This window comes from Chrysochloris asiatica, unplaced genomic scaffold, assembly GCF_000296735.1.
Source record: "Chrysochloris asiatica unplaced genomic scaffold, ChrAsi1.0 scaffold00047, whole genome shotgun sequence".
Taxonomy (NCBI): Eukaryota; Metazoa; Chordata; class Mammalia; order Afrosoricida; family Chrysochloridae; genus Chrysochloris; species Chrysochloris asiatica.
Genome location: NW_006408565.1, coordinates 16261376 through 16273823, shown reverse-complemented (window position 1 = coordinate 16273823; position 12448 = coordinate 16261376). Strand labels below are relative to the sequence as shown.

The following is a 12448-nucleotide window of genomic DNA, read 5'->3' as shown; positions in this document are numbered from 1 at the left end:
AGACTTGCAGTGGGCCAGTCTGGGGACCTGGGAGCCCTTAATGAGAGGTGTGTTAGTGGAGGTCGTCAGAAACAGTTAAGTGTGGGGACTTTGAAGAAGTCATCTCTACTGAACACAGGTGGCCAGGCACTCCAGGTTCATAGTGGGGTACAGGTCTGGAAGGGGAAGCCGACAGCACTGATGGGAGTAGATGTGGAATGGGAGGGAAGGAGATAAATTAAGAATGGTTTGGGGGTTACGCACTGGAACGCTAACTGAAAAGTCAACCATTTGGTCTTCTTCCTCCGAAAGCCTGAGGGGACCGTTCTACCCTGTCCTATGGGGCTGCTATGAGTCTCAGTCGACTTGATGGCAGTAGAGTTGGGGCATTTGGCCTGAACAGCTGGCTGAGTGCATGATGCTGCCATTGACTGAGGTGGGAGACCTTGGTGAGTGTGTGTGTAGTGTGTGTGCTGTGACGGTGGAGAATCAGGAGGTCAGTTTGGGATGGGATACATTAGTGGTCCCTTGTAGACCTCCAAGTGGGGAGGAGAGTAATAGAAATTGGATGCTGAGTCTAGAGAGTTCTGGGGAAAGGTAGAAGATGCACATCAAATGTGGGCACTGTCCTCATACAGATGGTATATGAGATCATATCATCTAGAAAGTGGGGGTGGAGAAGACAGCCAAGAGCTGGGCACCAGATTTCTCAACAATGTCACCTTTAAACACAAGAAGCGCTCTTTTTCTAACAAAATCTTATTTCTGAGTCTGTGAACCCTGACCCTGTGGCCAATGGCTCAGTTTTCAGGAGGCCTAGGAATCAGGGCCTTTGGAAGCTCACTGTCCACTGCTCCCTCACTTCCTCCACGGCCTCCATTGGAGACTTGGAAGCACTTTGTGCAAAATGTTCTGTCCACTTCCTATAGCCTTGTGTTTTCTCTGGCCGTCTGGTCATGATATTCTCATTATGTCCAGGAAGAAGTAGAGAAACCAGTGATATGTAATAACTTGAAACAGTCACTGAATAAAGACTTTTCATGCATTTCTGAAGCCACACCTCTGACCTTTGGTGTGGTTACTCTCCGCTCTGTGTTACATGGAGATCCAACGCCCATGTTTCCAGAACCAAGGGTGTGCTTGTTGCCTGTGGGTGCAATGAGCCCTTCCCATACTTGTGGTCTGATTGACATATGGGTTACCATGTGTACGAAACCTCTACCCGTACTTCTCACAGTGGAAAAACCACACTCACATCCTGTCTGTGTGCTCAGTTGTGATTGGGAGGTGCCATCTGCCCAGATGCTCTACAAATTGCCTGTTGTTCTAATGTTGTCTTCCAGATGCTGTTTCCCTGATACTTGCCCTAGACTGTGGTTTGGTTTGGGGAATGCTGTGCATGTTTAGTTCTGGCTCTGATAAGCTCATGTGTGTTTCCAGGAAAAATGTACGCATGCCAGTACTGTGATGCTGTGTTTGCCCAGTCCATTGAGTTGTCTCGCCATGTGAGGACCCACACTGGGGACAAGCCATATGTCTGCAGGGACTGTGGCAAGGGCTTCCGGCAAGCCAACGGCCTCTCCATCCACCTGCATACCTTTCACAGTAAGTACTGCATACCTTCCACAGATTGTGCCTGTCAGGCATTCATCACCAGGTCTGGCTGTGAGGCAGGAGAGTGGTCAGGGCACAGGATGTCCTCCCCCACAGCTTCTCCTGAGAAACCCAAAGTCCTCTGGTCATCTTTCACCGAGAGTTGCAATTCAACGCAGCACTCTGTGATACCTGTTCTCTCTGGCCAGGCCGTTTCTGTGCCTTTCTTTTCAGCCACCTGGCAGTGTTTGGCTGACAGAGACAAATCCTGTCGGAAGGAGAGAGCCCTGTGACAGAGAAGCTCACAGGGCACGAGGACATTTCTATGCCCCCATCTTATCGTCATACCTGCCTTTCTCCACAGACAGGAGCAGCACCCAAAGCCCACTGAGCCGCTCTTGTCTACTCCCCCTCCTCCCACATGCATCGTATCATCTTCCCTGCCTTTCTCCAGGTAGCAAGACCCCAGCCCCTTTCTGACTCTAGGTATACCATCTGAAGTGCTACCTGGTCACTTCCCTGCCTTCTGTCCACTACTTTCTTCCCAACGCCATTGTCTTTCAGTTAGTAAGGTCTGCCCCCATCTTCTTTCCCTCTGGTAGGATTGATAAGGACACAAACGCACTGCATTTGAAACATGCATACACACACACACACACACAGAAACAAAAAGGGAAGTCTGTGATCCCGCGTTGCATTGTCAGAAATGCCACTGCGGTGGCATTTAATGGTCATGTCACATTCTCTTCCTCAGGAGTGTCACCACACCACACAGCAGGGGAGTGAAGAGCTTGGGCTCTGAAATCACACAACTTGGATTTGAATCTTGGCCATGCCACGTATTTTCCATTAGAAATGCCTTCCCCTTTGTAAGCCTCTCATGACCCCAGTAAACTGAAGAAAAGAGTACTACCTACCCACCATCTTGGGTTGTTGTGAGAAGTAAATGAGCTCTCACGTGGAAATAGGAAGCTCCCTTCCTGACACACAGAATGCTCAGTAAATGCCAGCTCTCAGTACTATCAGGGACAAGGACAGCCCTCTCAGGTACCATGTGTCACCACCAGAACTTGCTTTTTCCGTGCCATACGCCTGCACCCCTCTTCCTGAATAGCTGATGGTAAATGCAGTGTGTCACGAACATGTGCCTCATGTAAACACATCCTACTCTCTTGTCGGCCAGCCAGTGGGAACTTCGCTAGAGCTCCTGTGGACCCAGCACATCACTGGACTCTGGGGGAGGCAGACAGGACATTAAGAGGCCCCCCCTTGCCCCACAAAGAGTTTACAAGGCTGCCCTAAAAATCCAGTGGTAATAGACTTCCAGTTTAGTGAGATTTGGATGGGAGCCAGTGCCACAATTTTTAAAAAAGTGTTTTTAATTGAGTGATAGTTTACCTGGAAGAACATCAGTTTTACACCATCATTTCATTGCAGTGATTACAATCTCCTCCATGCAGCAACAGTCAGCAGTATTTACTTCCATTCCCTCTGGTTTTTATGTTTTGTTTTGGTGGGGGGATGTACCCAAAAGCACTCAGGAATACATAACAATTTAAACGACCACAGGGCACATTCTGCAAGCCTGCCTCCTGGCCACCAGCTCTTAGTCCCTCTCTTCCCATGAGTTGAGAGTTCTCAGCTGCTCCCTCTCTCTATGTCCCCATATCTGCCTCCATCTCTGGTGTCACTGCTTCTCTGGATAGGGTCACGCATTCCACTTGTGCTCTTCTCCCTTGATGGTCCTAGGGTCCTCTGTTTCTGGACTATAAGATTAACTACTCCCCTGTTTTTGTTACAGAACTTCTACCTTTACAGTTGTGACAATCACAGTTAGTCAGGATAACAACTACTTTTTTTGAATCATAAGAATCTTATCCCCATCTCTTTTTACCAGACCCATCTAGACAAGATGAAAACTATTCAGTGGGGAGTCATCTTTTCCCGCAGTGCCACAATTTTGATGGCCTATTGATTTCTTTTAAATGGCATCTGCTTTGGTCTTCTTTTCCAAGTAGCAGTACTTGGGAATCAGGAAAGGAGGAAATATTATTAATTTTCATAATGAAGAAGGACCCCAAATTCTTTGCCAGGCCCCTCGAACATATATCACTGAAGGCAGGCCCAGCATCCTTTCCCATTCCTGGCCTATTTCATAGGAAGACGTCATTGCCTATGGAAAATGGCTTCGACATGCCTTAAAAAACAGCACAAAACTGAGATTTCACAAGTTGGTGTCCACAGGAAAACTAGTTAATATCAAATGCTGCTGCATGGCAGAATTCCTGAGTTCATCAGAATTGACGCACAAGTAAGATTGGCTCGTGGCCTGGGCTTTTCTCGTGGGCAACAGATTTTATTATTACAACATTTAGGGATGGCAGGTACATTCCTCATCAGTTCCAGACACCACCCCATAGTTGGCAGTGCCCAGTGAGACATGTGACTCACATACCAGCCATTGAAGGGAGAGCTGGGATTGTTGGTCCGTTCAGCTATTTCCTAGTTGTGACATTTGGCAAGGCACTCATCTAATATAAGTTTCGATTTTCTTAATCTCAGAGGTGGGGCTGAACTAACTTTAAGATTCTTGGATGAGTTTCTATACATAAAGCATGTAGAGCAAGGCCTGCCTTTTAGCACTCAAGCATTTTCCTTTGAAAACATTTTTGTTGTTGATGTAAACTAGGGAGCTGGGAAACATTCCTCCCTCCCATTGCACTGCAGACAACAATGGAAATAGTGGAAATCTCTATAGCAAACTAGAAAACCCCAAACTACCCACTGCTAGCAGGGGAAGAGCAAGGGTGGCACTCTCTGGCAAGTAGTGAGATCAATTTTACTTATAAGGTGTAAAATGGAGAGTTGACATGAACTATTAGGAGCCCTGGTCCCTCCTGACAATATGTCTGGAGTATGAGAGATGAAGTTTGGCCATCCTGGCCTCCAAGGAGCACTCTGGCTGCACTTCTTCCAACACAGATCAGTTTGTTCTTTTGGCAGCCCATGGCACTTTTCAGTATTCTCCTCTAACACTGTAACTCAAAAGCATTGATTCTATGATCTTCCTTATTCACTGTCCAGCTTTCACATGCATATGTGGTTATTGAAAATACCATGGCTTGGGTCAGGCGCACCTTAGTCTTGTACTTCGGACATATTGTCAGGAGGACCAGCCATGAGAAGGATGATTTGGTAAGGTGGAGGGTCAGAGAAAAAGAGGAAGATCCCAGCAAGATGGATTGGCAAAGTGGCATCATCAGTGGGCTCAAACATGGCAACAATTATGAGGTTGGCCCAGGACTGGGCAGTGTTTCGTTCTGTTGTGCATAGGGTCGCTATGAGTCAGTACTGACTCGATAGAACCTCATAACAACATTTGTAGCCCTTAGTTATGGTGTGGCGCTGCGAGTAAATGTGCCTGATTGCCAAGTCAGTTTGAACTGCAAAGTCGGCGGCTGAAGCTCACCACCTGCTCCTCATAAACCCTATATTGAGTCGCTATGAGTTGGAACTGACTCGAAGGCACTTAAGAACAGCAACATTAGGAGCCCTGGTGGCATAGTGGGTTATGAGTTGGGCAGCAAGGTCAGCAGTTTGAACCCACCAGCCACTCCACAGGAGAAAGATACAAACAGCTTTTTGCTCCTGTAAAGATTTGCAGTCTTGGAAACCCTGTACCAGATCTCTTTGAGTCAGAACCGACTTACTGGCACTGGAGTTGGCTTTTTGGCTGTATATGATGCTATAGTGGCTGTCACAGCTCTGGGATGAAGGCAGGTTGACAGGTTAGCCCTCGCTGACTCCTGCTCCTCAGAGTCTGGCTCAGCGCAGCATCTGACCAGTGCCTTCCATGCCTAGCTGTGCACAGTAGCTAGAATCCACTCCCCTGATTGCAGTCTGCTCTGTGTTTCCTTCTCTCCCTCTCCCTCGTCCTCTCATGGAACCAGACATTGAAGATCCTTATGATTGCAAGAAATGCAGGATGAGTTTCCCCACTCTGCAGGACCACCGGAAGCACATCCATGAGGTGCACTCCAAGGAGTACCACCCCTGCCCCACATGTGGGAAGATCTTCAGCGCTCCTTCCATGCTGGAGCGGCACATGGTGACTCACGTTGGCGGGAAGCCCTTCAGCTGTGGGATCTGCAACAAGGCCTACCAGGTGACCGCCAGTCCCCAGTCTACTCTCCATTTGCTCGTCTGTGGTTCCTGTGGTTGGGGCTTATGGGTCAGATCTGGTCTCCAAGATATGCTAGTTTGGTTTGTTATCATGAAGAATGCAGTTTGAAATCATTCTGATTCTCTCAGGAAAGCTGGTCAGAGGGAAGCTTTAATTGGAGCAGAGAGTCCTTACACCCTGTCCTCCCCAGCGTCAGCCGTGTGGTGAGCTGAATGCTGCTTCTCCCTGTGGAGCCTCACGTTCTGTAGGACCTACTGACCCCCTGTGTCCAGGGACACAAAAGTGACAATGGGGATGATAACACTATCTGGAATTACCTTGTTTAGCACAATGATTGCTTTTTAAACTCCCAGGGAATGGCTTTGCTTTTTTACCATAGAATTTGGCATATAATTCAAGGGAAACCCTGACTAAAACTAAAGAGAAGCTACATCTCTCAGACACTCTAAAACCACAAAGAGAAGAACAGTCCTTGTTGGCGCCTGTAGGCTGCAGGTATAGAGAGCAGCACAGAGACTGATGGCAGCTCAGCAGAGACTGAGAACTGACTGCGAGGCCTGTGCTGTTGGAACGGAGTCAGACCTGGAATGAGACTGGGCCTCAGGAGACTGGGGAGCCTTCAGGAGGAATGGCTGTGACCCCAGCAGGAAGAGAGCACTTGCTTACAGAACAGGGACAGCGCACAACCCCTTCTCCAGCTTTTTGCTCTGCTCTTCCCCAGGGCTTACAAGCTCAGTGCTAAAGAGCACAGACACTAAGTCAGAAGGGCGGGGTTTGACTCCGCACCCCAGGTCTGTGCCTCAGTTTCCACCTCACTGGCAAGGTCAGAGCACCTCTCTGAGGAGTGAATTTCTAACGCGCTCAGCTGAGTTCTACTCTAAGGTGGTCTTGTGATACCCAGCTGTCTTATTTCCACAAACACTAGCATTCTCGCTCAGTTTGGTAGGTAAGAGCATGTGAGTTTAGACCAATAAGCTTACCTAAGAAGGTTTTTCTCTCTCTCATGAGCGATTACTGAGCTTATGACATTCTTAGCTGCTAAGCTTTGCCAAATTCTTTGCAGCAATTGTCTGGTTTGTGGTACCACAATCGGACCCACCACCCTGATGTGTTTGCTGCACAAAATCATCGATCCTCCAAGTTCTCATCACTCCAGTGCAGCTCCTGTGACAAAACCTTTCCCACCACCCTTGAACACAAGAAGCACATCAAAGCCGAGCATGCAGGTGAGGTCTGGGTACCACAGGGAGGGCGCACCCGCGTATGGGAGGGAATGACTTGGTTAGATGCCCTCCTGGGTCCTATCCAGAAATCCCAGCTTGCAGTGCAATCATGCAGCGATCCAGCCAGCACACCCAACAGCCCATCACCAACAGTAACTGGAGTGGCAGTGCTTCTTAAACCTGGAAAGCAAGCAGCGGACACGCCCGCCAGCTCCCAAGGGAGGCATGGTCCACTGTGCGGTCAGAAGGGTGTCAGCTGCCATGGCAGACAGGCCTGAGGAAACCCTGACTCCAGCACCATGACCCTAGCACGTGACTTCTCTCTTTCCTGAGGGGTTAATATGGGCCTTGCTCGTGAATTTGGGGATCACCCCTGGACTGTTAAGGTCGGCAGTTCAAACCCTCCAGCCACTCCTCAGAGCACTATACTCAAGGACACTTAACAGCAACTAATAACAGCTAGCAGTTATAGAGCACTGCCTGATACAAGGCGCTGTGCTCCTCACCAGCAGTCTGGCACCAGATCCGGTGCTCATCCCACTGCACTGCATACACAGATAGATTATGGCACGTGGTAGGGACTCCCTGCCCTGGTTCTCTCCAGCTCATGAAACTGTTCCTTTTGTTCAGTCCCCCACTTCTTTCCTTGTGTGTGTCACAGATGTGAAATTCCATGAATGTGACAAGTGTAAGGAGCTCTTCCCCACGCCAGCTTTGCTGCAGGTGCACATCAAGTGCCAGCATTCAGGTCAGTGGCCCTTCCAAGATGCTCCTGAGCTGCCTGGAGGAGAATCCCACCCATCACCAGCATTCATGACTCTGCAGCCCTGGCTGCCTTGTGCCTCAATTTCCTCATCTATGAAATGGGAACAGTCCCATACAAAATATGTTAGCGCACTAAAACACTTACGGCCTGGCACTATTAAGCATTCTTAAGCATTAGGTGTGATTATCATTATTATTGCTGTATTTAAGGAGCCCTGGTGGCGCCGTGTTAAGTGCTCAGCTGCTAATTGTGCTGGTTGGAATCCGCCAGCTGCTCCGCAGGTGAAAGATATTGGAAGGCTGGTTAGAAGAAGCACCCTTTTTAATGAACCACTAAGAAAGAGGACAACTGCTGCCAATTAAGCTACTTTTACATCAGGGTCTGTAGGTGACTCTGAGAGTTAGCTTACACTCAGCTGACATAGATTTTTTATCCTCTCACCACTCTTGTGTGCATACGTTAAAAGAGACAACAGACGAAAATAAAGTGTTGAAAATAAGAATCCAGCTTCTCAGAGTAACTTTCCATTCAGATTGCCAAAATGTATGTTTTTCCACATTTGAGGGAGCTTCAGAAAGTTCATGGGGAAATTCCACTACCTGTCAGTTCCGTTGTTCTGCGAGCTTTTGGAGGCCCCTGCATAGTGTCATAGTCTGTACCAGCCAGAGCACTGCTGCTGGATCACATAGGAAAGGATTGCATCAAAGACCATTGCCTTTGGTCTCTTGCACATTTTGCAAAACCGTCTACTTTTGATTCCTGCTTTGGGGATGTGGCTAAGCATGTCTGATTCAGCACTTCCCAAAGCCATTTCCTTCCTGTGAGTTAAAACGTGCACCACTCCTGGCTCAGGGATTTTCTCCCAGGTTTTAATACTGCCACGTTTGATGGTCATGCGTGCACAGCCACTGGTGGTTACAGCCGACTGTCATATAGACCATAGCAATTATGAGATACCATTGATCCCATTTCAGAGATGTTAAAATATGCTACTTAGAATTGATGAAATACAGCATTATCAGCACTGTTATCTACCATTGAATAATGAGCTTCAGCAGAGGCAGATTTCATGACAGTCATGCTCATGATGGTCTTTATTTGCTCAGAGGCCCCTGACTTGTGTGGGACCCTTCCCAGGCTCTGCACCTAAGTGGGTATTTGTAATTTCATATGGTTTTCCCTCAGGAGGACCCCACACATTATATGAGCTTCAGGCCCCACAAAATCTGGTCCTGTCTCTGCACTCCATTCTCACTCCATGCTCTCACCTACACCTGCTCTTGCTTCCTCCAGACATCCCACTCACAACCCGTCTCCTCTGTGTCCCCACCTCTAGGGTCCCAGCCATTCAGGTGCTTGTACTGTTCGGCCACCTTCCGCTTCCCCGGAGCCCTGCAGCACCACGTCACCACGGAGCACTTCAAGCAGTCGGAGAGCACCTTCCCCTGCGAGCTCTGTGGGGAGCTCTTCACCTCCCAAACCCAGCTTGATGGTCACTTGGAATCTGAACACCCAAAGGTGGTGGGCACCGAAAGCCAAGCAGCAACCTCACAGGTGGTGCAGGTGATTCTGGGGCAGCCTGCTCAGAGTGTAGACACAGGCTTCCTTAGGCTCCTCTAGAGTTGGTGGTTCCAGCAGCCAGGTTCTCTCGTTGGGCTCTTCAAGGGTCCTTTGAATAGTGCATTGATAGTTAGGAGCATAGAGTGAGAGAGTGAGTCTCTCTGGACCTCTCCCGACAGAAGATTTTAGTCCTTTGGAGACTACATCTGAAATGGCCCATAAGTAGAGGGAGCCTGAAACAAGAACTTCCCAAAATGGAAGCAGCATGGTTGTTGCTCTTCCATCTCAGGCTTCTCAGAAGCACTGTGTGGTGAGGTGTGGAGAGGCAGGAGACCCTGGAGAAAGGGGGAATCACTCAGTGGAGCGAGGGGTGAACTTCAGCTAAAGCACTGCAGTAGATCCTCTGGGCCAGACATGGTGCACCCTTGGACATGCCTGGGCCTCTCACCTTGACCTGGGTGAAAAGCTCACCTCTTCCCACAAAGCCTGCCTCTGCCGTCTTCTCCAGAGTAGGCGGGGCAGTGATCTGTGGTAAGAGTGGAGCAGAGCTGTCAGCGGTACTGAGGTGGTAGTCAGTGGGCCTGTCCTGCCATCCAGTTCCGTCGATGAGTCCTTTGTAACCGAGCTCCTCAGGCCTCTGTGGGGAGTGGAGGAATGTCAGCTGGGTGGGGCTCCAGGTGACCCTCCTGCTGCCATATCAGCCAGAGGCTCTGCCGGCTTTTACCCTCCCTTATATATTAGGGTCCTGGGAGTGTGGTGACTCCATATGATAAGCACAAGGTCTGCGGTTCAAGCCCACCAGCTCTTCAGGAGAAAGGTGCTTTCTGCTCCTACACAGGGTTGCTATGAGTAAACAGAACCTACTTAAGGGCACTTAACAACAATATATGTATTAGAATTCTTGGTAACATGTCCTGGGTATGGGGTTGAGTAAGACTTCATTGCATTTTTTTAAAAAAAGAAAAAGATAAGGGTTGGAATCTCTTTTCTTAGATAACTTTTGATTGCACTTCACAGTTGACCCCTTGGTAGTCAGCTTCTGCGTTTCTGCCCACTTGAGTCTAGTACCTTGCTCTTTGCTCCTGGCCAGTCCTCCAGAACCAGAGTGGCCATGTCCTCTGGGGACAGGAGCATCAAGCTGTCCTGGGGCCCGGGGGTCAAAAGCATCAACTTGGAGATTCAGGCGGGAACGGGTGTGCTAAATCTTGGAATAGTTCTCACGAGATGGAAGGTCCTAGTAAGCAGATTATGGGGATCCGTAAGGAACATATTTTGACAGTGGTATAAAGAAGGGGTGTCTGCCTTGCCTTGCCAGCCTGGTGAGGCAATCGATGTATGTGTTGATAGAGGCCACAGCTTGTCCACCCCTCTCCCTTTCTTCCAACTAAGCTCAGTAGCCAGGCGCTTCTAAGGACAGCTCCCAATCTGTCAAGCAGTCTAGGGACACTGTCCATGGCAAACCTAGGCTTCCTGTTCATGTATCAGTGCACGAGACCAACTGCCTTCAGTAACAGTTCTTCCCCATGGCACTTACCAGTGAGTGCACTCCTCGAGGCAGGAAGGCCCACCGTATGCACTGGTGTGTAATCACAGAGTCCAGGCACCCTGAGACGGCACATTGGATGAAATTATAGCAATTTAGTGCACAGTTATTCAAATTGTTTGCCTGCCCTCTCTCTTGCATCACTGCTGTGTTAGATTTGCCTTTTTCCCATTAGGCACATGTAATTGCTCTCCTCAGGTGAAAACATAAATACCATCATTACAGCCAGAGATAAACCCAGGGAAATTCTGGGAAGCTCACTTGTGGACACTGCCCAGAGCAGCTCTTGGTCTTTCCCTTTCAGGTGATCCAAACTCCGGAGCCGGCGGTCCCTGCAGAGCAGGTGATCACTTTGGAGGAGACCCAGCTTGCTGGGTCCCAGGTGTTTGTGACGTTGCCAGATGCCCAGACATCTCAGACCCCTTCTGAGCTTGTGGCAGTGACTGTGCAGGACTTGCTGGATGGGACTGTGACCCTGATTTATGGGGAGGCCAAGTGAGTGGCTGCTCACCTGCTCTCAGAGGGGTCCTGGGATGCCCCCGAGAACACCACGCTGCAGCTTGTTCTTTGCCCTTCTTCCCCGGCACCAATCGGAATGGCTCACTTGGAAAACCGAAGCGTCAGTGTTCTCCTAAAACATTGGCACCAATACCACTGCCCTCCACAGCCACAGGAGGCTGGCTGGCTGCTCCCCCACTGGCCTGCAGCTTTGGTCTCAGTGTCAGATGAAGTACCGCTCCCGAAATGTAGGTTCAAACAACAGTGGCAACTAGAGAGTGTGGTGTGGGAGCCCTCAGTGTGTAGAGAGGCCGTCACCAGGGGAGTGTGGCCCAGCGCACAGGGCTGTTGACACTGCTACCTCCTGGGCATGATAACGAGAGAAGGACCAGCACATCATCCCCCAGGAGCCCAGCCTTCCTCACCTCTCTCATACTCCATCTGCCTGGGCCCTCCCTTCGTCCAGTCTCTGTGCCTAGCATCCCTCTCACTCTCAGTGGCAGTGAGACAGGTAACAGTGTGCTAGCACGACAGGAAGCCCACGTTGCCACACCCAGTGTCCATACAGTGGGCCCTTCCCAGACAGAGCAAAGTCTCGGGAGTGTTTCTACTGGAAATATTTCATGCCAGACCACCCAGTCTTTGCCTTTCTTCATCGTATCAGGCCCTGAAGGCTCATTTGCCAGGTCTGGCAGCCTTGCTCCCTGCCTCTGGAGCATTTAGCAGCCTGGTACCCTGCATGTGGGGTGGCAGCCATGATGGCTTCCAGCTTGTACTCCTGCCCTGGGCTTCCCTGCCTGTGGTGGCTTGCTGCTTTGGTCCTCTCAGGTCACCACTGTGACGGCCAGTCAGTGGTCCTTGGGACTCTGAATTTTACAAAGCTTTTTCTCTTTAGTTCCTAAAATATAATCTGATAATGAATGGTTTGTGGGATCCATTAGGAAGTGCAATTAGATGGGTCTGTGTTCCTGCCCGTTAGAGGGAATGAGTTGCATTTATCTTCTTTCCCTCCATGCCAAAAAGTTGACGTTTGCTAGGTGCAATATTTACACACCAAGCAGGACTCCCTTGCACGTGGTTAGCTTGACCCGGGAGTAGTGCCC

The 12448-nt window shown here is 49.5% G+C and overlaps 1 protein-coding gene across 1 annotated transcript in view; it reads left to right on the top strand.

The window, feature by feature from the left end:
* The window catches only part of ZBTB40 (zinc finger and BTB domain containing 40), a 47524-nt gene extending 36178 nt beyond the window's left edge, over nt 1-11346 (top strand). Inside the window, exons 12-17 of the mRNA XM_006862333.1 lie at nt 1420-1584; nt 5523-5737; nt 6819-6981; nt 7640-7726; nt 9081-9307; nt 11152-11346. Coding sequence (XP_006862395.1) covers nt 1420-1584; nt 5523-5737; nt 6819-6981; nt 7640-7726; nt 9081-9307; nt 11152-11346 — 1052 coding nt within the window. The remainder of the gene's footprint in view (nt 1-1419; nt 1585-5522; nt 5738-6818; nt 6982-7639; nt 7727-9080; nt 9308-11151) is intronic.
* Nucleotides 11347-12448: the final 1102 nt, after the last annotated feature.